Source organism: Rhinatrema bivittatum, chromosome 5, assembly GCF_901001135.1.
Source record: "Rhinatrema bivittatum chromosome 5, aRhiBiv1.1, whole genome shotgun sequence".
Taxonomy (NCBI): domain Eukaryota; kingdom Metazoa; phylum Chordata; class Amphibia; order Gymnophiona; family Rhinatrematidae; genus Rhinatrema; species Rhinatrema bivittatum.
The window spans coordinates 74,456,637-74,481,270 of record NC_042619.1 but is presented as its reverse complement, the minus strand read 5'-3'; the positions used below and the strand labels follow the sequence as shown (position 1 = coordinate 74,481,270).

General features: G+C 40.6%; 1 protein-coding gene across 1 annotated transcript in view; it reads right to left on the bottom strand.

Moving 5' to 3' along the window:
- Positions 1-24,634, bottom strand: part of ATM (ATM serine/threonine kinase) — a 586,955-nt gene that overhangs the window by 488,798 nt on the left and 73,523 nt on the right. Inside the window, exons 8-10 of the mRNA XM_029602465.1 lie at positions 15,929-16,098; positions 6,159-6,328; positions 4,631-5,002 (exon numbers count right to left, since the gene is read on the bottom strand). Of these exons, the coding sequence (XP_029458325.1) occupies positions 4,631-5,002; positions 6,159-6,328; positions 15,929-16,098 (712 nt within the window). The remainder of the gene's footprint in view (positions 1-4,630; positions 5,003-6,158; positions 6,329-15,928; positions 16,099-24,634) is intronic.

Sequence of the window (24,634 nt, the reverse complement as noted above, 5' to 3'; positions counted from 1 at the left end):
GCAGGTCACAACCCACATCAGCTAAGAAAGCAACTCCTGGTTCTACCATAGGTCCGCTATCTGAAATGGTGCTGCCAGATTCTTAAGAAAGATGCAAGGTAGTTCGAGCTACCAGGGCACAATAAGAAGCAATTTGCAAGTTCATCGCCACTGCCTCAAAGGCTTGCTTTAGGATATACTCAATTCTCCTATCCTGATCATCCTTAAGAACTGTACCACCCTTTATTGGGATGGTGGTTTATTTTGTAACAGTTGAATTTCCCTAAAGCATCCACTTTAGGGAAACGCAACTGCTCTCTGGCCTGCGGATCCAAGGGGTATAAACCTGCCAAGGCACACCCCCCTTTTAAAGGACACCTCTGGAGCACTCCATTCTAGGTCAAACAACTCTTGAATCACATCTAGGAGGGGAAAGAAACATGAAGCCTTGCATAGGGTGACCAAACTGGGGTCCTCCTTCTGTACCCCTTAGGAGTCACCTCCAGCCACTCTGAGGAACTTCAAAGTCTGAGAGACCAGGCTCAGTAACTCATCTTTATGAAAGAAATGTAGAAAAGCTTTATGTGGCTCCAAATCTGGAGGAATCTCCCCTTCCTCAACAGGGGAGCCAGCGATGTTATCTTGATCCACATGCATTCGAACCTTGTCAGGCCATGGTGGCAGACAGTAGAACGCTGAACGCACGGACCTAAACTAGTAGGTATTGTTGACTCAGGCAACCGCCCCTGTAGAAAGGTCTGTAATCCCTGGAAGAATTCCACCCAGGAAAAGGAAGATGTCTTCATTCCAGGTCTGAACCTAATATCCTGCGAGCAAGTTTCCCCTGAAGACTCAGCCAGTGGATCAACCGAAGGAGGGGATACCCGTGTTGTGTTGCCTTTGGTCCCACTCCCCTCAAATCAAAGCGATGGACCATAGTCAGTAAAATCACAAGAGGCAAATCTCCACGAGCATCCAGCAGCACTAACACAGGTTTGTCAAAAGCTCTGGCAGTATTGCCCTGTTGTGGCATGCAGCACAAATAGATAAACGCTTAGATTTCTTTGCCGCCGGTGCCATGGTTGTAATGCGCTCAGACAGACTTACAGGCAGATGCTCAGACAGATGCACAAAATGTGCGTCCAGGTATCCACATGTAAAAAGTACACCCAAACTGGGTGTACAAAAAACATGCATCTAGATACACGCACTTTAAAAAATGCCCAAGCTATGTGCACAAAAATGTGCGATCAATAGAAACACTCAGACACACACACCCTTGCCCAAAAGGTGACGCGGAGGAAGACACGAGACGCACAGGTGTGCACATCAACACACACTGAAAAACGTGCAAACTAACCACCGCAACCCACTATGTGCCAAAAAGGAGAAGCCTGAGAGCAGGGCCTAGCCAAAAGGCTGCTCAACCCACCATGCCTGAACTGCCTCAACACCTCATAGAACTCCCCCCAGAGACATGACTGGGAGAAGTCAAATGCTGAGGAAACAGACCTGGCTGAGAGCAGGAACGGGTCCCGGCACTGAGGGGAGAGGGTGAAAGCCTTGACTGCTGAGCCTCTCTCGGCTAGAAACTACTACTAATTTTTTTTTTTTTTTAAGTCCACGCCACCCAAGGCTACTGGACTGAAAGCTCTCTATTGAGGGAGGGACTGCACAGTATCGCCTCAGGGATCAAGCAGTGCCATTATAAACGTCTCATCTTCTAGATTTTTTTTTTTTTTAAACAGGCAATCCCCAGTAAAGAAATGCATATCCACCATCTGCTGGAGACGGAGAATACTGGCGGACTGATGTTGGAGCGGGACTATATATCTGTGATGTCAGCTTTTGCTCTGTCTCCATCTGCGGGCAGAAGGTCATAACCCACTGGTGGGGATTGGCCTGTCTGAATGCAGAGGAATTAAAACGTTTTAAACAGAATTCCTTCAGGAAAAAAATGTAAATCAAAATCCAGCCTCTTCCTCCAGTTTTTTCTCCCCTACCCCCACCACAGCTCTCTCTTTTTCTACCCCTCCCTAGTTCAAATTCCCTCTCCCCAGCTTTCTCTCTTCTCCCCTTCCCTGATCCAAACCCTCCCCAGTCTGTCTCTCTCCCCCTCCCTTGTTTAAACTCCCCAGCATTCTTTTCCCTTCCCAGGTTCAACATCCCCAACCCAGCTTTCTTTCCCTCTCTCAGGTTCAACACTCCCTCCCTCCCTCGTGCTCCTAGACAGTTTAAAAAAACAAAACAAAAAACAAATCCACACAAACCTCCAAGCACACGAGCCTCCCTACTAGCAGCAACTTACTGGGAATCAGGATTAGCTAGCAGCTATTCCCGAGTACGTGTCAGGCAACAAGAGGAAAGGTGGGGAAGATCACAGGAGCAATGGAAGATTGCTGAGAGTCTGCTCAGCTGCTTGCCACTGGAGAGGGGGAGGAGGTGGCACTTTGACCTGCCCAGCCAAAAAGCAGTGGCAGCTAGATTAAAAAGTAATCCCACAACAGCTGCACGCTGGAGATGCCGCCTTTCTCTTATGCCCCCGCAGGCTAATGCAGTCACTTCCTGCCTCTTGCAGTTGCCTGAGCAGCTGTTTCATCTACCTCCTCCTCCCATTACGAAATTCTGCAAGGTTAAGCACAAAATCTGCGCAAATTCTGCATTATCCCCTGGAAAGTGTAGAAGAATTTTTGATTTACTGTAGACAGGACAAGTTAACACTGCTATGAAGATGGTGTTGGGAAGGTTCTGGTTTGTTTGCATTTCAGCAAAACACTGAGGTGCCACTGCAGAAAGGTGCGTTCAACGGAACACACCTTTTAGCATGCATCTGTGCACGCCTTTTTTATGGGCAAAACCTATACGCAATGCAGGAAGGAGTTTGCTGTGTAGAAAATGTGCATACCTCAAGGAGACTAATACTTTGCACCCTCACATGGCACTCCCATGCAAATGCAGAGACTGCATTGGACCAACTTTAGCACTGAAAACTTAATGTGTGGGTCAAAGCTGGAGTTTCCAGTGCTATAGAAAAAAATAAGTAAAAAGGGAAAAGTAATATCCAAATGGGTAAGTGGCGGCAGGTGCCACAGCCACCTAGCCAGATAAGGGACCCAAACCAGATAGATGGATAAGTACAGATTTAACCGGCTATCTGGCAGCTGCTTTCCACTGCCATATAGCTGGATAAGTTGGTATTTATCAGACTACTTGGCGGTGGTGGCTGCCACCACTTAGAGACAGCTCCCTCTTCTCTGCATTAAAATGTGCATTTGGCCTGTGCTGAACGCACATTTTACAGTTTTTAACTCCCAATGCATTAGCATAGTGTTAGCTTATTGCATCAGAGCCAAAAAAACATATTAGCATTAAAAATGTGTACTAGAAACCTGTGCATTTTATTTTGTTTTGTTTTTTAACCCTCAGGTTATTGCATCGGCCCCTAAGCAAATAGATTTGCAATATGAAAGTGGAGCACTCTTAAGACTTTCAGGATCTAGGAATACAAATGTCAAACTAATGGAAACTAAAAGTACACCATTAAAGAGGCTTTCCACCAAACGGAAAGAGAATACTTAATGTTCTGTCAAACCTATCTAATACCATAAGGATAGGAGACAGGGCCTTTGATTTTCAGTTACACTGCAGAGAAAGGTAGGCCAATGCAATAAAACAGGAGCTTGCACTGAGTTCCTGTTTTCCTAACACATGCACAGCTACCTCTCTTGGGCAACCAATGCTATACTTAAATGAGCTGGCGCGTTAAAAGGGACATGCTAGGGAGAAATTGTGCATTCCTAGCGCTCAAATGCATCAGGCGCCCAGGAGACGTGGCTGTGCATTTACAAATTGCTTTGGGTGCTCAATACAATTGCTACAGGAGCTCAAGAAAGAATTAATGTAATGGTTTGATTACAAAAATAACCCTTTTCTGGACGCGCAATATACATGCACAATAGCAAGGTGTGAAATCTATCCATTTCATTAATTCTTTATTGTTGATCACCAAAAGCTGTAGATCTACTGTTCTCTGTGGTTGCTGCTCTATGGAGGAACCACAGAGAACAGTATTTTGGATTTTTTTCATAAGCCCATGACTTGCAGAATGACAATGCCAATTCCAGGGCTGGTGTTAAATTTGCCACATTAAGAAATGTGCGTTGAGTGCCCGGGGATTTACTGCATCAGGGAGTAATAGCCAATAGCCTCATCTACATGGAACGTACATGTGATGAGCGCTATTAGCTACGCAGTTGTTTGGGCGCGGGTTTTGCACACGTTAAGCCCCTTATTGCATTGGGTGTTAGTCTAGCGTGTACAAATTGCGCGTTCAACCGCTCATTAACCTATGCAGTAGGCTGGGTGCACTTTATTGCACTGGCCCCGGGGTGTGCTTGAGTTATGCCTGGGTTGAGCATTACAAAGGATAAAAATATGACTGTGCAATGCCAGACAGACCCTTTAGGCTCATATGCAGCATTTTCAGATTTGGTCTCTCTTCTAGCATATGGCCTATCAAGGAATCTGAGCAACTTAGTATAATCAGCCTGAATTGGTGTGATAGGGAAAATGAAAAGACATGTATACAAATAATTATTGAAGAAAAATCAGAAGGTAAGTAATACTGAAGGATATGCCATCTGCCACCTACCTTGAAGGTTTACATCCAGCTCCAGAAAATATCTTCCACAAGTCTCTGTCTATGTGGACCAAGCCTCCTCGAATTATGGCTTCCAGTAATCCAAAGCTTTCTGCTTCTGTTTGCTGAGAGCTTATGCTTCGAAGGGTAATAGCCCATATTTTGGTCCACAGTTTCTGAAGATCCAATTTGTAAGTAGTTTTCAAATCCATTTTCTGGTTCTGACAGATAGCAACCTCAGTAAGGCATTTTAGTACGTAAGGCGCCCTTTCTCCTCGACGCTGCTGAGAAAGCAGCTGGTGCAAGACAGTTATTATCAGCACTAGCTCACTGTTGGGAAAGCTTTCAGGATACTTTGCTATCAAACAAGCCGTAATCTGTAACCTTGAACATTAAAACAAAAAACGACCATCAGATACAAACACAATATTAATAGGGACCTTCATTTTCAGTTAATATTTTATTTTATTTTCCCAAGAATTTATTATAACGAGCAAAACAAAATAAGAAAAATCACTGAGAGGAGGGGGAGGGGGGAAGGGAGGCATTTTTTCCACTGATTTTCTGGCATTTGCTTATAATAAACACTGAAATTCCCAGGAAAAATAAAATAAAAACTGAAATGAAGTCCCCTAAATATTGAGCATGACAAAATTAAATCTATGGTGACAAATGGAAAAGTAGATATTAGCCACCAGGTAACATATTTTGTATCTCAATATAGGGGTTAATTTGGATAAATTTTGTTCCTGGGTATCCTGCCAATAACTTGATAAAACTTACTGACCCATAGAAAGTGGTAGCGCCAATACTAAACAAAGATAAAATATAAAACCAGGAAGATTGGGTTGGCTAATGATCCTTACTTGCCAACATCTACTATGTTACCTTTCGTACTAGCTATAATATCACCTTTTCCTAGTCGCAAAGGGAAAAACTGGAGTGGAAAAAGGCAAAGGAAAATATATTAATACAAAAAAAACGGGAGTTTGCGTCTCAGAAACTTTAACACCCCAAACCTTGAAAGAAACTTTAAAATACCTCCATAAATATGAAAAAGTGATAGCCTCTATACTGTGGCAAATGTATGAAGAACCATTACACTTTAGAAGGACTAACCATAGGGAACATAGTGACTATATATACACACCATCTGGAACCCTTTCCTAATTTCCACCAGTAATTCTATCTTTTATTTGTGACACCCTTCCTTAGGATCCTTGTAGGCCAGTCTCAGCTTTACCTGCAACTGTTAATCATGGCTTCCTCCTCAAAATCCACAAGTGTCTTGTACTTTCAAAAATATTTAACCCCCTTTCCCAGTTTCAGTATTCTTTCAGAGTGACCACTGTCTCCCAATATTCAAGGAGTGCTAAACAATGACCTAATTATCTTTTCATTTCATGGGCTTAAATCAATTTAATGACCTGAGGCTAGGGTTAAGCTCACCCTTACAATACCATAAATATGCAGACACTGAAAAATAAGGTAATTAGAAATATAATGCCAATGAAATGAGAATCATGAAAAGTTCCTTTACCAAGGTATTACATCAAAATCATTATGAGATCTCTGCAGGTTCTCTCGAACTACCTCCCAGCCCAGTTCAATCCTCCTTCGCTTGCTTGGTGTTGGTCCATCCAAAGACTCTCTTTGTGCAACAAATGATAGATGAGCTATCTCCAGGACCCTGGTGTCTTCAGTAAATAACTTAGAGAGAAAAAAATGGAACAGTAAAAGAAAGGTGGCCATTTTTCTCATTAGACAAAGGACTAGTGCCAGTATTTGATTGTTATTAGTGAAAATTTCCTTGCGGTTCTCTAAACTAATTCTAGGAAACTTAAGCTACAAGTTGATTCCAATAAGGTTCAGCAAGCAAGACAAGTTTGGATACTATGGTGTGCGACAGCACAAGTGGTCTATAACTTCCCAGAGGACAGACACATGCTGGACTTTGACTCTTCTTACATAACTATTTTGCACAAGCACATTAATGGCTTATCTTCAGCCAGATTCTCACTCAGAATTTATCTTTACTTTCAGTATTCACATCTCAGCATTTACCTTCAATCTTCATATTCTCGCAGGATCTGCCGCCTCCTGGAGACTTAGGGCCCATCTGTTCTCAGCTAGGCTCAAACTCTTATTACTGCTCTCCAGAGACCCATCTACAGTTATTTGGGGGTTTTTTTATAATTTTATTTTTATAATTTCAGATATACAACAATATATCACAATACCCAAGCAATAGAGATTTACAGTAAGATATCACTTTTACAAGAAAAATCATGAAGAAATATTCTCCACAATCTCAAATTTTATAGGAAATATGAGGGGGAGCCAAGAGAGGAAAAAATAGTGCTCTTACATTCTTAGAAAATAAACATATCTCGTAAAAACAGACACGTTAGAGCATTTCCACAACCTATCTAGTTTGAGTTTCCTGGGAGTGCCCATCTAGAAAGGACCTTAGTTATAATGGGTCAAGAAATACATAATTTTAATTTTGAAATCTTATTAAGCATTTACATGGGTACTTCAAAAGAAATCTAGCACCACTATTTAACACCTCCGGTCTCATTACTAGAAACTTTTTTCTCCGATCTTGTGTGGATCTCGTAATGTCGGGGAAAACCCATATTTTTTGCCCATGAAATTGAGCTATTCTATTTCTAAAGAAGAACGTCAATACTAAATTGCAATCATATTCAAAAGCAAATGAAACTGATAGAAATTTCATCTAGAGGAACTTTGTTTCCAAAGACATTTCCAAAATCTCAGTTATATTCAAAGATTGTTGACCTTGTGACTCTATTCCATTCTATTCCATTAGAATTCTGTATGTTCCGAGGTATATCACAGGCATAGCTTCCCTTGGAATTTTAAGACTTTCTGTTAAATATGACTTGAAAAAGTCCACCACAGGAATTTTACACACTATAGGAAAGTTAAGTATTCTAAGATTCAGAAATCTTAATGTATTCTCAATGTTCTCAGATTTCTTCATTGAAGCGTTTTCAAATTGGATTAAATTCGTTTGGATCTTTTCAACTGGAATAATTTTTTTCTCCAACTCTTCCAATCTCTCTTGCTGTAAACTCACTATTTTCTCGGTATCAATTCCTCTTTTATTGGATTCCAAAAATGCTTGAGTTAAAGAAGTTATTGTCAACTCTATGGATACCAAGGCATTCCAAACTGTGTCTAAAGTCACAATAACTGTTTTTTCAAAGAAAAAACCATTCCCAGGTGTTAATCAAGTAGTGCCGCCTTGGCTCGTAACTTCACTGTTATCTCCTGCTGGTTCATCCTCCTTAGGGAGCGCTGGCCTCGACATACCTCCCTCTCTCCCCTCCTCCGGCACTGCGCACAGGAAGGCAGAGCCCTCCCCCTCCGTGCCAGATGGTCTGGGACCTCCTCCATTCTTCTCAGGGGTCACAGACGGTTCCCTCCACTCCTGCCACATCCAGATCGCGGGGTGGGGAGGGCGTATCTGGCGCTTCCGGGCTAAGCAAAATTTCCTCAGCCAAGGAGGGGAACCCAAGCTCCTTGTCCTCCCTCTTAGCTGCCCTCGCTTCCAGCGATTGTGATCTGGACGCAAAAAAAGCTGTCAATCTTCCGTTGACTCATTAGTCCAAGCTCCATTGCAGGTAAATTATCTGTCACTTTCGCCTTCTGCTTGGTATGCGGCATCTTAAGGTAATTTTTAGTTGAATTGCTGTAAAATGGTAATCGGACCAACAGAGCAACTCTCTCCTGCTCCCTATGCATCAGCCATCTTGGCTCTGTTTCTTTTGTTTTTAAAATGGACCAGGCTAGATGACTGGTACAGCACTGGTTAAGGAGAGTATTCAGGGACACTTCTTCACATCCCCTCCCCTCAACTTGGACCTCTTGGGTCGAAAATCTTTATCTCCCCCTGATAACATCCAGAGAAGTGACTTCTCTCCCCAGTACACTACCCCAGCCTGAATTTGGGTTAACTCTTCCCACACGTCAATGGGTTGGGTTGAAGCAAGCCCCACTGCATCTACAGGTCCTTTCAATTTTACAGGTTTTCTATAACATTCCCCAGAGACCTTGTCAATTAATCCTGGGTTAAGGGTAACAGTATCATATTCCCCACTTTCACTAGAGTTACCCTTAAACATGCCCCAACTGTCAAACTGGCCACTATGCCTTTTGCCCAGCATTCTCCCATAACTTAACATACATCAGGATACTTAAGCAGCCTACTTTTCCCTGTTATTAAACTTAATAATAGCCTGTCTAATTAATACTGTGTTACGTAAGTCCATTAGGAGCTATAAGTTCCAATCCTCATTCTCGAGGCATATTCTTTCTGGAACCCTATTTTCCAGGACTCCCCAATATCCTTTAGGGTATTGCCGATTTCCTTGGAAAACTCTCTGATCTTCCTCAGGACTTCCAGCGCATGCATTTCTATTCTTTATTATGCTCTTTAGCAGGCTGCGGTTCTTCCCTGCAATGAGAATTTCTCTTTTCCATCTGCTTCATTACCAACAATTTTTTCCATCTCTTTCTCAGCCTATCATATCCTCTTAAAGATTCTCTGTGCTTCTATCAGGTCTCTCGGCAACTGCCAATGTTTCTCCTCCTGTTTTATTTGCACCTTGAAGCTCTTTTTCCTGGTGACCAGGGCTAGTCTGGCTAGCGAGGGAGGAGAAAGCCCAGTGTCTGTTCCAAATCTCAATCTGGATTGGTAGGGCCCATACCAAGTTTGGTTGTTTGTACCTCCTTGCTTTGAGGTTGTGCCTCTTCAGGGCTGGCCTGAGGTTCATTCCCCTGGCTCCCACACGCCTTTCTTGCAACCATTTGTGACTGTTCTTGCAAATCTGGGTTTACTTCTGCTGTATGCTCCAGTGGTGCATTCACTGGCGCCTCTGACTCTCTGCCTATTGAGACCTCTTCAAACTCTGTAGATTGTCCCTCTATTAGCTGTAGTTGGGGACTGCCACTGCTCTCCCTTGGTTGAGTGCCTGTTGATCTGAGTTCTGTGTCTGCTTCTTCTCTGGAACTTCTGTATGCTCTGGTTGCATATTTTCTTCCTCACTTGATCCTGTCAGAGCTTGGGTTTGGCCCTCACTTGCGGCTAAATCAATGTCCCTGTGGAAGCCCTTCTCAGAAGTGTGCATCTTTACATCCCTCTGCTTCAGAATACCCTGAGTCCTCACCTGGACTTGCTTCTGATGTCACTGAATCAGAGGGGTACCCCAGATTCCAGTATCTGGCATGACTTCCATACATTGTATTGTAGGAAAAAAGGAAACATGAAAAATATCCAATATATTAATATTACCACTCACTCCAGTGATACTTATAGAAATGTTTTTTTTTAAATATCTTATCAATTTTTTGTATTTTTAATTAATTTTTATAAACAGCTATCCAGCTTTATATCAATCAAATGCATGTAAACTTTAATTGTATTGAATTAATATTGAAGCCACATCAGCAAGTCAGACGGAGTATCAAATCTGCCAATAAAGTCTCCTGGACTGATCAATCATCTGCGGTTTCAAAGTCATATGATATTTTTGCAGTCCATATTTTTTTTTAGCAAATACTCAATACTTGAAGACTTCTTCACTGATAACTTGAAAATATTTCAGCTTACTCATCAATCATCCGCGGCTTTACCGCTAGTAGCTTAAAAGTGTAGCTTGAAAGTGTGGGCTCTATTATTGTTGGCATATATCAATTACATATAAACTTTACCGCTGGTAGCTTGAAACTGTTGGCTTTAGACTTTACCACTTTGGTAACCCATTGTATCGAGTGTCAACATAAATTTGATGATTTAAAAGTGTGTGTCTTAGAACAATTGCTACCCCATTGGCGAGGTGGGGGATTTGAATACAAGATTACTGCAAGCTGAACAGCGTTGGATACACACTCGGAATAATATTCATCCTTTTGGGTTAAACACCGCATTAGAATTGCAAGTATTTCTATAAATACAAGGAGACATTTAAAGGCAAATTGATTTCTCCCCCCCCCCCCTTTTTTTTTTTTTTTAAGTTCTTACCAATAGTTTTTGAGAGGTTTTTTGGCGGGTTTTCCTCCTGTGATGCCACCACGTTTTTTTTACGTGCAGTGACGTCAGTTTTCAGACAGTATTTAAATGCGTTCAAAATTTCAGTATGGTCTCTGTTCCAGAAGTGAAGTTTGAAGAGACGTGATGTCCGGGATAAATTGACGGTACTACTGCCACTAAGATAAGTTCAATTGTTTTTTTGATATTTGAAATTTGTTGAAATAGGTTTTTTTTAATGTTATTTATTTTCAGAAGCCGTTCTGGAAATCAGCAGGCATTTAAAATGTTTAGAAATTTGCCGCATATAATATAAATAGAGCTCCTGAAGAAGCATTTTCATGCGAAACACCGACCGTTATCGAGCCTACACTTTTAAGCTACCAGCAGTAAAGTCTAGAGCCTACATTTTCAAGCTACCAGCGGTAAAGTTTATATGTAATTGATATATGATGACAACAGTTGAGCCCACACTTTCAAGCTTCTAGCGGTAAAGCCGAGGATGAACGATGAGTAAGCTGAAATATTTTCAAGTTATCAGTGAAGAAGCCTTCAAGTATTGAGTATTTGCTAAAAAAATATGGACTGTAAAAATATCATATGACTTTGAAACCGCAGATGATTGATCAGTCCATGAGACCTTACTGGCAGGTTTGATACTCAGTCTGACTTGCTGATGCGGCTTCAATATTAATTCAATACAATTCAAGTTTACATGCATTTGATTGATATAAAAGCTGGATAGCTGTTTATAAAAATTAATTAAAAATAAAAATACAAAAAATTGATAAGATATTTAAAAAAACATTTCTATAAGTATCACTGGAGAGAGCGGAGATACTAATATATTGGATATTTTTCATGTTTCCATTTTTCCTACATCTGAATGATTAGTGGAAACTTGTATACTCTTTTTTTGATTTTTACATACATTGTAGTCAGGAAGCTTGTTGCTTTTTCAAATTTTCTTGAAGCAGCTACTGCTTGGCTCCCGAGGACTGTAGAGAAATTCCCAGCTGCCTCCAAAAGGGTTTGAAGCAAAGCTTCCATACTAGCTCATTTGTGCTCTGTTGTAAGGCTAGTTGCTCTTTAGGGACCACACCCTGCAGCTTTCTCTATTTTTCTTTCGGGGAAGAAAAAGGACAAAATACTTGCTCAGAAAGACAAACTGTTCACTTCTTTCTTTTAATTTTCTTGCAAAAAAGAAATAAAATCTTGTTTATTCAGCTCTGACTCAATTTCTCCACCCCCCCCCCCCCCCCCAAGCAAAGCTATTCGATTTGACCTGTTATTTTTAAACTCTCAAGGTTGTTTTTGCAGCAAGGCCCCTTTAGAAAAATGTTCTTGATTACATGCTCCTATGCACTACACAATGTTTAGGTACAGTCCATTATCACAGGCTTTTTGCTCTGTGCAGGAATAAACAGGTTTCTAAAATTTCTCTTATTTTTTTTCCTTTACTATGAATTCTTGGTTTGTGCTGGTGTCTATATCAGAACTTCTCAGCACAAGTTTCTGCTCTATGCCAGGCTATGGAACAAACCAAGTTTTTCCCAGAAAAAAAAATCTCCTTTTGCAAACACTTTCAACAATACTTCATTCTCTGTTCTGAGGCATGGGTCTATTGCTGTATTTTGCTTAGCACAGAAATCACACTTCTAACAAACATATGTGAGACAGAACAATCAGTCTGTAATTTCCCAGAGGCAGATACAAGCTGGACTCCGACTCTTTTTACAAAACTATTTTCCACAAGCATATTAACCAACATTAATGGCTTACCTTCAGCCAGATTCACACTCAGCATTTATCTTTACTTTCAGTATTCACTTCTCTGCATTTAACTTCAATCTTCATATTCTGGCAGGAGCTGCCTCCTCCTGAAGACCTGGGGCCTGTCTGTTCCCAGCTGGGCCCAAACTCTTAATTAATGCTCTACAGGGACTAACCCACAGAGCTACCTATTTCTCTAGCTTTTAAGGTGGACCAGGCTAGATGCCTAGTGCAGCACTGGTTAAGGAATGTTTTCATGGATAGTCAGTTAAGAATTTTACACAAAATTGCAGATCATACTCTATTCTTTGTCCAAGAATGGTTGGAAAGCCAGGTTCACTTAGATACTACTCCATCAGTCCATTGGTCAGTTTATTTTATTGCACTTTTCAGAATGAGACCCTCAAGATTAGTTGCTTCAGAATTTATGAGACCATTTAAAGATCATACAGTAAGAAATATGTGATCCCCGACAAATTCCTAGAGCATTTACCTCTACTGGATGAATTGTTGGGGGTATTGATATTAATTACATACTAATTTTTGTACTTGTGGAAAGGCCAGGAATAGAACCACATAAAACAGTCACAAATAAGATTGGAAGTGAGGTAAACCTCAATCATTTTTCAGAAAAAAGTGTGGCCATGAGGAGCTAACTAAACTTAAAGTAGATAAGGTGTTGGGGCCGGGAGAACACTAGATGTAATATATGTGGATTTCAGTAAGGCCTTCGACATGGTTCCACAGAGAAGACTTATAAATGAATTGAGCCACCTTGATATGGGCCCTAGAGTGACTGACTGGGTTAGAAATTGGTTGAGTGAGATATGCGCATGGCTGGGCATGCGCACACTGAGCGTATTTTCGAAACAGCGTGCACGGAAGTGCCAGGGTCTAAAAAGGGCAGGCCAGGGCGGGTCTGGGCGGGGGGTGACCGGGATAGCGGCCATTAGGCCCTGTCCCGGGTAAGCGCGCACTGGCAGCTGGCTGGCATGTGGAACTTACTACAGCTCAGGAGAGCGAGTAAATTCAAACACAAACAAAAAAAAAATAAGTTAGTTAGGGAGGGGGAAAAGGGAGGAAGGGTAGGTAGGGGGATAGGGAAGTTCCCTCCCAGTCTGCTCCTTAATTGGAGCGGACTGGGAGGGAGCGGGAAATGGACCGATTGCACCGCCACGCGGTTTTGTTTTAAGAAAATCACCCCCTCTTGCGCACGCAAATCATGACCCGCCCGCACATGCACACGCAGATATAAAATCAGATGCGCATGTGTGTGTGGATATTGTATTTTATAACATGCATGCGGCAATGCATGCATGTTATAAAATCGGCGCGTCCATGTGCGAGCACCAGGAACCGCGAGCACATGGATGAGAGAGCATGTTTTAAAATCTACCCCATGTGAGGAGAATGTATGTGTGTGAGAGATTGTGAAAAAGGGATTGTGTGTATGTGAGGGTGCTTGTTTGTGAGAGGGGGAGCCTGTGTGAAGGGGGGTGCGAGAGACATGTGAAGCCTGTGTGAAAATGTATGCGTAAGAGAGAAAGGGAGCCTGTGTGGATGTGTTTGCAAGAGAAAGAGGGACCTTGTATGAGGGGATGTGTGTGTGCACTAGAGAGAGGGAGCTTGTGGGTGAGAGAGAGAGGGACGGAGGGAGCCTGTATGAGGGCCAGTACCTAAAGAGGGGTCAAACTCTGGGAGTGGAGATATAGTGGAAGGGGTTGAGCCTAGAGGGGGAGGGGAGAGATACTGGCAGGTGGAGGAGTTGGGGCCTGAGAGGGCGAAGTGGCCAGGGGAGTAGGGAGAAAGTGTGGAAAGGACACTTTTACAGTGAACTTCTAGGGAAATTCTGCTGAAAATATATTTAAAATTCTGCATCTTTAAGTAATAACTTTTTTCTGTATTACATTTTAAATTAATTACTTACTTAAAGACTGTCATGTATATTGTGTTATTCTGACCAATATAATGTATGCAGAATTTTAAGTTTTTGTGCGCAGAATTCCCCCCAAGTAACTGACAAGGTAGAGACAATTCAAGGGAAGGCCACCAAAACGGTAAATTGCCTGCATTATAAGCCATATATACAGAGAGACTGAAGAACTAAAGATATACTCTCTAAATTCAAATATCTAGCAGGCTTCATTAACATACCAGAAAGCAGCATTTTCAATAGAATGAAATGCTTAAGGACAAGGAGTCATCATATGATGCTGAAAGGCAGAAGCACAAAAAAAAAAAAGTGAGAAAATATTTGATTTGGGGGAGTTGTGGACATCTAGAACAGACTTTCAGCAGAGATTATAGGAACCAAAAAAAGAGACCAATTTCAATCAAGCATGGAATAGACTGAAAGGGACTTTAGTGGCAGAGGGAGGGTCAATAGATCGACTAAGACCTGTGACAGCACAGAAGACAAATACAAATGGGCACACTGGGTTTCTTTGTTATCCCAGATAATTAAGAATGAAGACTCATGGCACTTTGGAAACCTAAAGGAGCAAGAAAAAACTACTGAGTCAAAAATATAATTTTAATAAAAGGGGTGCTTTTGAAAAACTTTTTTAAAGCCAAGGTTTAATTTCAGGAGCATTGCCTGATGGTTTTAAACTTATACAATGTCTTCTAAGAATCCTAGAGTTTTCTATAATAATGCAGTTTACAATTAACACAGAGTTCCATGCAAGCTGGAAGCTTAGGTAACATAAATTGGCATCTCTTTGCACTTGAAAAAATATATTTTCTAAACCTGAAAACAAATGTAAACATGTTCAAATCATATAAAGTATGTAAATCAGAAATCTAACTGTTCCATGAGGGGACGACATGAACCCTGTACTTTCCTGTGTTTTAGTTAGAAAAAAGGCAAAATGATTGCTATCAAATGGACCCGATCTCTAATCTGATATTGTTTGCAGCATGATTTATTGGATCATAATCACAGAACACAATACTATGAACTCCAGAAATCAGGGTAAAACTTATCAAGACACTAATTCTCCTGGGAAACTATCAAACTTACCCTGATTTACAGAGTTTGCAGTATTGCACTCCATGATCAAACCAATAACCTCTGCCTACAAATCAATACATGGATTAGAGATAGAGGTTTTGTAGTTGTGTGTACAGAATTAATTTTTGCTGCATATGACTTCTTATTCAAATAGGACCTTAATTCTACTGAAATACATTGCAAGGAGAAACAAGAAAATTCAGGATACCAGAAACTCCTTACAAAATTATAGATGACAAACCAATTACAGTTCAAATAATTCAAGTTTCAGGCTTCTTAATGCTTTTAGTTTCCCAATGCAGCAGTGCTAGAAAATTGATTAAATAGATCAGTTATGCATAAAACAACTATATTAAGATCCTGCTTTTATATTCTGACTTCTCAGTCCAGGCAATGCATTCGTCCAAAACATATTTCTACTAGCACTGCTTTAAACATAATAACCTACATGAACAGTAGTAGTTTTTACCTGGTGACAAATATCAGATGTTAATTCAACCAAGTTTTCTTTCACAGCAATGTGACGTGAACCCGAAGAATATTTTCCTCTGCTACCAATTTGATTTATCTCATTCACTAGAATTTCATATAAGGCTTGCAAAATCTTTTGCCATTTTACTGAATCATAGGCATATGCACCTAAAGACACAAAATGATTGCAGTTAATATATTTAATCATTTTCATATTGTACAGAATATCAATAAATAATTCTTCAAACTCAGTAAACAAGAAGATAGATAATATCCAACTGCAAGAACAATGAATCCAAATAATTTATTTATTTATTTAAAGGTTTTTATATACTGATAACCGTTTGCACATCATATCGGTTTACAATTAACATATAACAAAGATATAGAAGTTACATGGAACAATTTGGTTACATGGTATAGTAAGGGAAAGGTATATAACATAGTATGCAGAGAGTACATAACTGTTGAGGGAAAAATATATAAGTATATATGAATATAAATACGAGAAACTATGTACACATTGGTCATATTTGTGAGCAAGTACAAGCTACAATTTGCAAGTTACATGGTATGGTAAGGGAAAGGTACATAACATACAGGCCGATACAGTTAATCGGCATTTGGATGCGCGTTTGACGCACTAGCTTTATCCCTTATTCAGTAAAGGGTAATAGCGCGTCGAAAACGCGCGTCCAACCCCCCCCCCCGAGACTAATAGCGCCCGCAACATGCAAATGCATGTTGATGGCCCTAATAGTCATTCCTGCGCGATACAGTAAGTAAAATGTGCAGCCAAGCCGCACATTTTACTTTAAGAAATTAGCACCTACCCAAAGGTAGGCGTTAATTTCTGCCGGCGCCTATGGAAGTGCACAGAAAAGCAGTAAAAACTGCTTTTCTGTGCACCCTCAGACTTAATATCATGGTGATATTAAGTCGAAGGTCCCAAAAGTTTAAAAAAAAAAAAAAAAAAAGTTAAAAATTAAAAAAAAAGTTAAAAATAAAAAAAAAATAAAAATTTAAAATGGGCCCGCGGCTTGAAAACTGGATGCTCAATTTTGCTGGCATCCAGTTTCCAAACCCGTGGCTGTCAGCAGGTTTGAGAACCGACGCCAGAAAAATTGAGCGTCGGCTGTCAAACTCGCTTACAGCTACCTCTTTTTACTGCGGGCCCTAATTTAAATAAATTAACTTACTGAATTGCGCACACAGGAGAGTGGCCTGGGCGCTCGCCCGCTCTCCCACGATTTTTACTGTATCGGCTCAATAGTATGCAGAGAGAACATAACTGTTGAGGGAGAAATATATGAATATATATAAATCTATATAAGAGAAACTAAGTACACAATGGTCACAGATTAAACAGTGCAAAAGAGATTAATTACATAGCACGTCTGACAAGATGATTTACATCTGACAGAGGATAGACCGAAAGATTACAAAAATAAACTGACAAATCACAGCAGAAGTTTAAGCAGCAGTCAGAAAGGTATGGTGATAGGGAGAACAGATGATGTCTGATAATCATAAGGGGTGGGGTTTAAAGTCTGGTCGATGTCAATGGAAACTTAATTCCATCAGAATAGTGTTATATAACAGAAAGGTTTAAGGAAGCTTGCTTATCTGGAACAAATGATCACTGTAGGGATCAGGATAAATCAGCCATGCAAGTGAGTGATGTCATCTAAAAGTGCAGAGAGAGAAAAGCTCTCTGAGCTCAGAAACATCAAGGTGGTGATCCTTTGGAGCTGCCAGTGTGTGAATTTTCTCATTCTTGTTCTAAACTCACCTTCAGTGCTAAGGGGAGGTTGGCAGAATAGAATGGCCGATTTGTCCAGCTGTTAGAAAGAATACCTGCTACAGGTAAGCAACTCTGTGTTCTCTGTGGACAAGCAGAACAATAACCAGCCACACAACTGAGGACTCACAAATTTGAGAACTACATGTAAGTATTTATTTTCTCATTACAGTATAAACCATGCAACCTGTGTCACAGAAGAGGCTAAAGAAAAGTGGAAGGAATTAATTAAATAAACTTTTGAGAATTGCTTGGTCAGAATTACTGTCTTGTCGTGAAGCATTCTCTAAGCACCAATAAATTCTGAAGATGTTTATTTATTTGTAAAACATTAATTGCTTTCCAGTTTTTACAATAAAAATCAAAGCAATGTACATGATCAAAAATTTAAAATAAAACAAATTAAAACAAAACATCAAAATAAAATAAATACCTAAAATACAGATGCAACCCTGCCATCCTACCATTCTTATTCTTACATCCAGATGCTTACTCTTCTAATCTATCAATCAAGATATAGATAGCAGAGCAAGTGGCAGCCTTGCAGTTCTCATGTACAGAGAAGCTAAAGAAGCTGTTCTGACTTGATGGGCTTTCGCTTTATTTTGAAGTTATTGTCCTGAGGAAGCATACCAATAAGAAATGTAATCTGAAATCCATGTGGACAGCTCTTTTTCTAACTGAACATTTCTGTTTGATTGAACTGAAAGGAGATGAACTGAAGATGTTATGAAAGATTCTCTTCTCTCCAAACAAAATAATAAAGCTCTTCATCTCTCCAAAGTGTGAAGAGCCTGTTTGCCCTTATTGGCATGAAGTTTTAGGCAAAACAGAGGCAACACAATGGATCAATTTAAAGGAAACTGAGACCACTTCTAAATGAAACTTAGGATGAGTTTTCAATACTACTCTGTTGTAAATGTTAATATAAAGAGTAAAGTGACTATTGCTTGCAATTCATTTACTCTGCAGCCAGAAGTTACAGCTATTAAAAACAAAATTTTCCAAAAAAGTAATTTTAATTCTGCTGTTGCAAGAAATTCAAATTTTCATAAGCTGGGCAAGAGCTATATTTAAATCCCGAGATGTAGGGGGGATTGCTTAGAGGATCAAGAAGATTTAAGTTTTTCCAGGCAACTGTAGGCTGCTGGGACATATGAATTCATTGCTAACAATCAAATCAATTTTATATCCCCTGTCAATCACACCAGAAACCTTGGAGTTATGGATAAAAACCTTTCCTACAATATGCACATAACTACTAAAATCAAAGAAGGATATCACAAGCTCCTAGTTCTCAGACGTTTAAAACCTTTCCTAAATTCATTGGATTTCAGAACTGTCTTACAACTCTTAATTTTCTCAACAATAGACTATTGTAATTCCCTTCTGATTGGTCTTCCATTCATTAGCATCAAACCTCTGCAGATTCTTCAGAATGCAGCCACTAGAATTTTAGCTGGAACAAAAAAATATGATCACATCACCCCAATACTAGTGTCGCTTCAATGGCTTCCTATTAAATCTCGAATTGATTATAAGATCCTGACCATCATTCACAAATTAGTGAATGCTGATCACCATAAACATACTGGTTTAAAAGTCACTCCACAAATTACCAAAAAAAATCTTCGATCTAACACTTCTTGTCTAAATATTCCTCCCATCAAAGATGCTCGACTATCATCCACTAGAAATAGAGCTTTCTCCATTGTTTGTCCAAAAAAATGGAACTCTCTACCACTTTATTTGAGAACTCAAACCAATATCAAAAAGTTCAAGAAAGATCTAAAAACTTTCCTTTTTCATACAGTCTACATTAATGATCATCTATATCAACAATCCATCTACAATCAACTCAACCAACCAAACCCAGGCACAAAAGAAAAAGTATCTACAACTAGCATCAACCATATTCATTACAATTCGGAACGTATAAGAAGTAATGATAGAATCCCTCCTTTATGATAAATTAATACTATTACTGTTACTTCCCTTTTCCTCCCTTTTTCACTCCACCATCTTCCCCTTCCTTCCATTCCCCCCCCCCCCCACTGTTACTTTTTTGTAACTATGTATAATTTATCTGTTTTTGTTTGACTTTGTAAACTGTTATGATGGCTGAACCGAATGACAGTATATAAAAATAAATAAATAAATAAATTCCTCCTGAATTTATGATGCCAGGCTTCTATAGCACTAAGATGTTCTGTGACTGAGTTAGCTTTCAAACTGGATTCAGAGATATTTAGAAGGCATTATATTAAAAGAGAAACAAAAAACCTTAAAGAAGTCTGATTCAGTTGTGAACATGAAATACAGAATCTCTTCAATTTAAAGTTATAAGATCTTCTGGCGCAGTGTTATCTGGATGTTAGAAGAATCTACCTTACTTCAACAGCCAAATGCATAGAAGAAACCAGTTGGTTTTCAACATCCATGCTGTCAGAGCAAAGGATTAAATACTGGGATGAAGAAGATCCTCTTTGCATTGCGTGACCAGAGTTGGGAATATTTTCAATCTTATTGGTAGCCAAACAGCTAGGTGTTGAAACTATGGAAATGAAATTTGACAAAGCCAACACAGGCTATTAAAAATCATTACATCTTTGTCCCTTAACTTCTGAATCTAAGTATTATCTGCAAGAATCATCAACAAATCTGCCTTTGATTACATACGACTTTGGCAATCTCTTCAGAGTACACCTAATAGGCTGACTCACTAAAGTGAGCTACCACACTACCATGCATTATTAGTGAATACACCTCATTAGCAACAATGGGAGTGGCAGTAGGAACATAAGAACATAAGGCTTGCCCATACTGGGTCTGACCAAGGGTCCATCAAGCCCAGTTTCCTGTTTCCAAAATGGCCGAACCAGGTGACAAGTAACCTTTTCGTAAAAAAATATTTCCTGACATTGCTTCTGAGTCATCCTCCCTGGAGTTTCATTTCGTGACCCTTAGTTCTACTGATTTCTTTCCAATGGAAACTGTTTGTCGATTGTGCATCATTAAAACCTTTCAAGTATCTGAAGATCAGTATCATATCTCGCGCCTGCACCTCCTTTCCTCCAGGGTATACATATTTAGGTCCTTCAACCTCTCCTCATAAGTCATTTGATGGAGACCTCCCACCATTTTGGTCGCCCATCTCTGGACCGCCTCCATCCCTTTAGAAATACAGTCTCCAGCACTGAACACAGTACTCAAGGTGAGGCCTCACCAAGGACCTGTACAAGGAGATTATCACCTTTTTCTTACTGGTTATTCCTCTCTCTATGCAGCCCAGCATTCTTCTGGTTTTAACTACTGCCTTGTCACATTGCTTCGCTGTCCTCAGATCACCCCAAGGTCCCTCTCTTGCTCCATGCACAACAGCCTTTCATCCCCCATCACATACACCTCTTTTGGATTATCGCACCCCAGATGCATGACTCTGCACTTCTTGGCATTGAATCCCAGCTGCCATATCTTCAACCACTGTTCAAGCTTCCTTAAATCACTTCTCATTCTCTCTACTTCTTCCGGCGGGTTCACGCTGTTGCAGATCTTAGTATCATCTGCAAATAGCCAAATTTTACCTTCTATCCCTTCCACAATGTCGCTCACAAAAATATTGAACACCGATCCTTGTGGCACTCTGCTTACCACTATTCTCTCTTCAAAGTAGGTTCCCATTTACCATCACACACTGTCTTTTATTCTTCAACCAGTTTGTAATCCATGCCACCACCTTGGCGCTCACTCCCAAGCTTCTCATTTTATTCACAAGCCTCCAATGCAGGACTGTATCAAAAGCTTTGCTGAAATCCAAGTAGATCACATTGAGTGCTCTTCCTTGATCCAATTCTTTAGTCATGTAATAAAAAAAAATTCAATCAATCATATTTGTCTGACAGGACATTCCCCATTGTGCCTCGGGTCCAGCAATCCTCCTGACTGTAGATAGTGAATTATCCTTTCCTTCAGTAGAGTATCCATTAATTTTCCCACCACCGAAGTGAGGCTAACCAGCCTCCTCTCTGCTACCACTCTTGTGAAGCAGGACCACCTCCGCTCTTCCCCAATCACTCGGCACCACTCCAGGGATCTATTGAACAGGTCATGCAACGCACCCACAAGCATATCTCTGAACTCCCTCAGTATCCTGGGAGGAACCTCATCCAGCCCCATGGCCTTATCCACCTTCAGTTTTCCTAGCTCTTCCCATACATTATCTTCTGTAAACAGAATTTCATCTACCCATCTCTATCTATGGTCTTGTCAACCAGCAACGGTCCTTCTCCAGAGTCGTCTTTAGTGAACACCGAACTGAAGTATGTGTGTAATATTTTTTCATCTCTCTCCACACAATGATCTTGTCACCTTTCAATTTTAATATACCACTACGGGCATCCCTTCTTTCTGTGATATATCTGAAAAATGTTTTGTCTCTTCTCTTTACCTCTTTGGCAAGCCTTTCTTCCACTTGACTTTTTGCTTCCCTGATTTCTTTTTTCATCTCCCTCAGTTTTAAAAGATAGTCTTCCTTGTGTTCCTTTTTTCTTGGGATCTTTTATACTTCCTTTGCCTTTATTTTTTCAGCAACCTCCTTAGAGAACCAGATTGGTTTCTTTTTCCTTTCACTCTTCTTTATTTTCCTAACATACAGATTTGTTGACTTTTAATTTGGCCCATTGTTGTTCCACCTCACCCATTTTCTCCCAGTCTTCCAGTTCTACCCCCAGGTACATTCCCATTTTGGCAAAGTCTGTATTTGTGAAATTCAAAACTCGGGTCTTTGTGTGAATTCTCTATATCCTATTTGCGATACTGAACCATACAATCTGATGATCACTACTGCTCAGATGAGCCCCTACCCGAACATCAGAGACATTATCCCCATTAGTGAGCATTAGATCGAGATCACATCCTCCCTTGTGGGTTCCATTACCATTTGTTTTAGCAGAGCACCTTGATGGGCATCCCCCCTCTCTCTCGCTACTTTTTGTAGCTTCCGTAGAAGGGATGCTCCAATCCACATCTGGAAGACTGAAGGCTCCAAATGAGTAACTCTTCTTCCTTCTTTCCCACCTTTTAGATGTTCTCTATCAGGTCTCTGTCCAGTTCATCCTTTTGGATTGGAGGCATGTAGATCACATCAGTAAAAATGGAAGCACCATCTTCTCTTTTTGGACTGTCCATAATGCTTCTTCTTTATCCCATGTCCCTTGCAATTCAGTTGCTTGGATATTTTTGACATAAAGAACTATTCTTCCCCCTTTTCTGCTGTTCTTCCTTAGGTTATAGCCCAGGATGGCCGCATCCCAGTCATGAGACTCAGTGAACCATGTCTCAGTAACAGCAACAATGTTCGATTCCGCCTATACCATTAGGGCCTGCAGGTCTGGGATTTTATTGCTCAAACTACGAGCATTTGTGGTCATAGCTTTCCAGTTGCATTCTTAGTCACCTTTTCTGTTTTTTTGAACAGACTGATTTTGTGTGGCAAATAGTTAAAAATGTCCAGAAAAATCTCCAAGTTCATCAAGGGCTTTTATTTCCATAATGCAAGACACTGACAGGATGAAGTACAACTCAGTCCCCATAACAGAATCATGTTTCACTACTGCTGCGTCAGGGAGGGCTTGCATTTATAAGTAATTAAAGAGATATTATAACTTAAGTATTTAAAACAAAGCGGACAAAGCAGACTAAGGCAAAAAGACAGCTTACCTAGAAAACAACTAGAGGTTAATTCATAGAGGAAGATGTTCAGTCAAGCCCTAGGGTGAGTGAGCTGGATTGACAAACAAATAACTTCAGAACTGGCACCATAAGTAGGTCATGTGAGCCAATGGGCCAATCAAATTGAAGACAGGAACCTGTCTGAAAACAGGATTCTTACAGAATAAAAAAGGACATATTTAAACATCAAAGTAAGACTGCATATACAGGGTGGCAATGGGGGAAGGGAAGAAGGCAGAATGAAAGGGAGGGGGAAGGAAGGAAGGACAGTATCAAAGGAATGATGAAAAACAGCAAGAATATAAATCAAGTCTGAATTCAAAGAACATATTATAGAAAAAAATGTCCACTTAATCTCATGGCTCAAGCCAGACAGATGAGGGGACTGCAAAATATATATCCAGTGCAGCATGCGCTGCAGTAAGAAACTAGGAAGACTGCCTCCATGGGCAGAAGGTTGATAAAGCTAAAAAGTGCAAAAGCCAAGGTCAGTAATACTGTGCTGGACAACCAACCAATGCTCTGCTAATGGAGACTCAAGACTGTCTTGCCAAATGCAGCTACAGTGCTCTAAAATTCTTGTCTCGAGCGCACGGCGTGCCTTCTCTGTATAAAGCTTATAACATGGACATATAACATAGACCAGACTGTGTAAGGTACTCGAAGAAGAAAAGCAGAGAAAATATGTACAGTGCATCACTGAGTGTTCAAAAACAGATGTAGATAGAGCAAGTTTGCAAACACTTCTCTAGTCATATTTAGCTCAAATCGGGGGTGGGGGGGGAAGGTGTCTCTGAAAAAAATCCCCCCAGCCCCAGGCAGCTCCGAAAACGGAGCCGCTGAAAAATCCAAAATGGCCACCGTTCCCGGGCTTTTCCGACCCGGGAATGGCCTGGCCATGCTTTGGGGACTAGATCCCCGGTCTAAATTTGCCTGCCCTGCCGAGGAGGGGCCTTCCCCACCCGGCAGGCAGGCTGAGCAGAGGCCCCCTCGCGAAAATCGCGAGGAGGGCTTTCCACAGAAGAGGCAGGCTGCCTGCCGCAGCATCGGAGCAGCACTGAGAAAAAAAGTTGAAGAAAAAAACCTTTGAGTGACAGCCTGCAGGCCTGGAGTGAAGCAGGGGGGAAACCTGCTGACTCCTGACTTTCTGGCTGCCGGTTCGATTCCCATGAA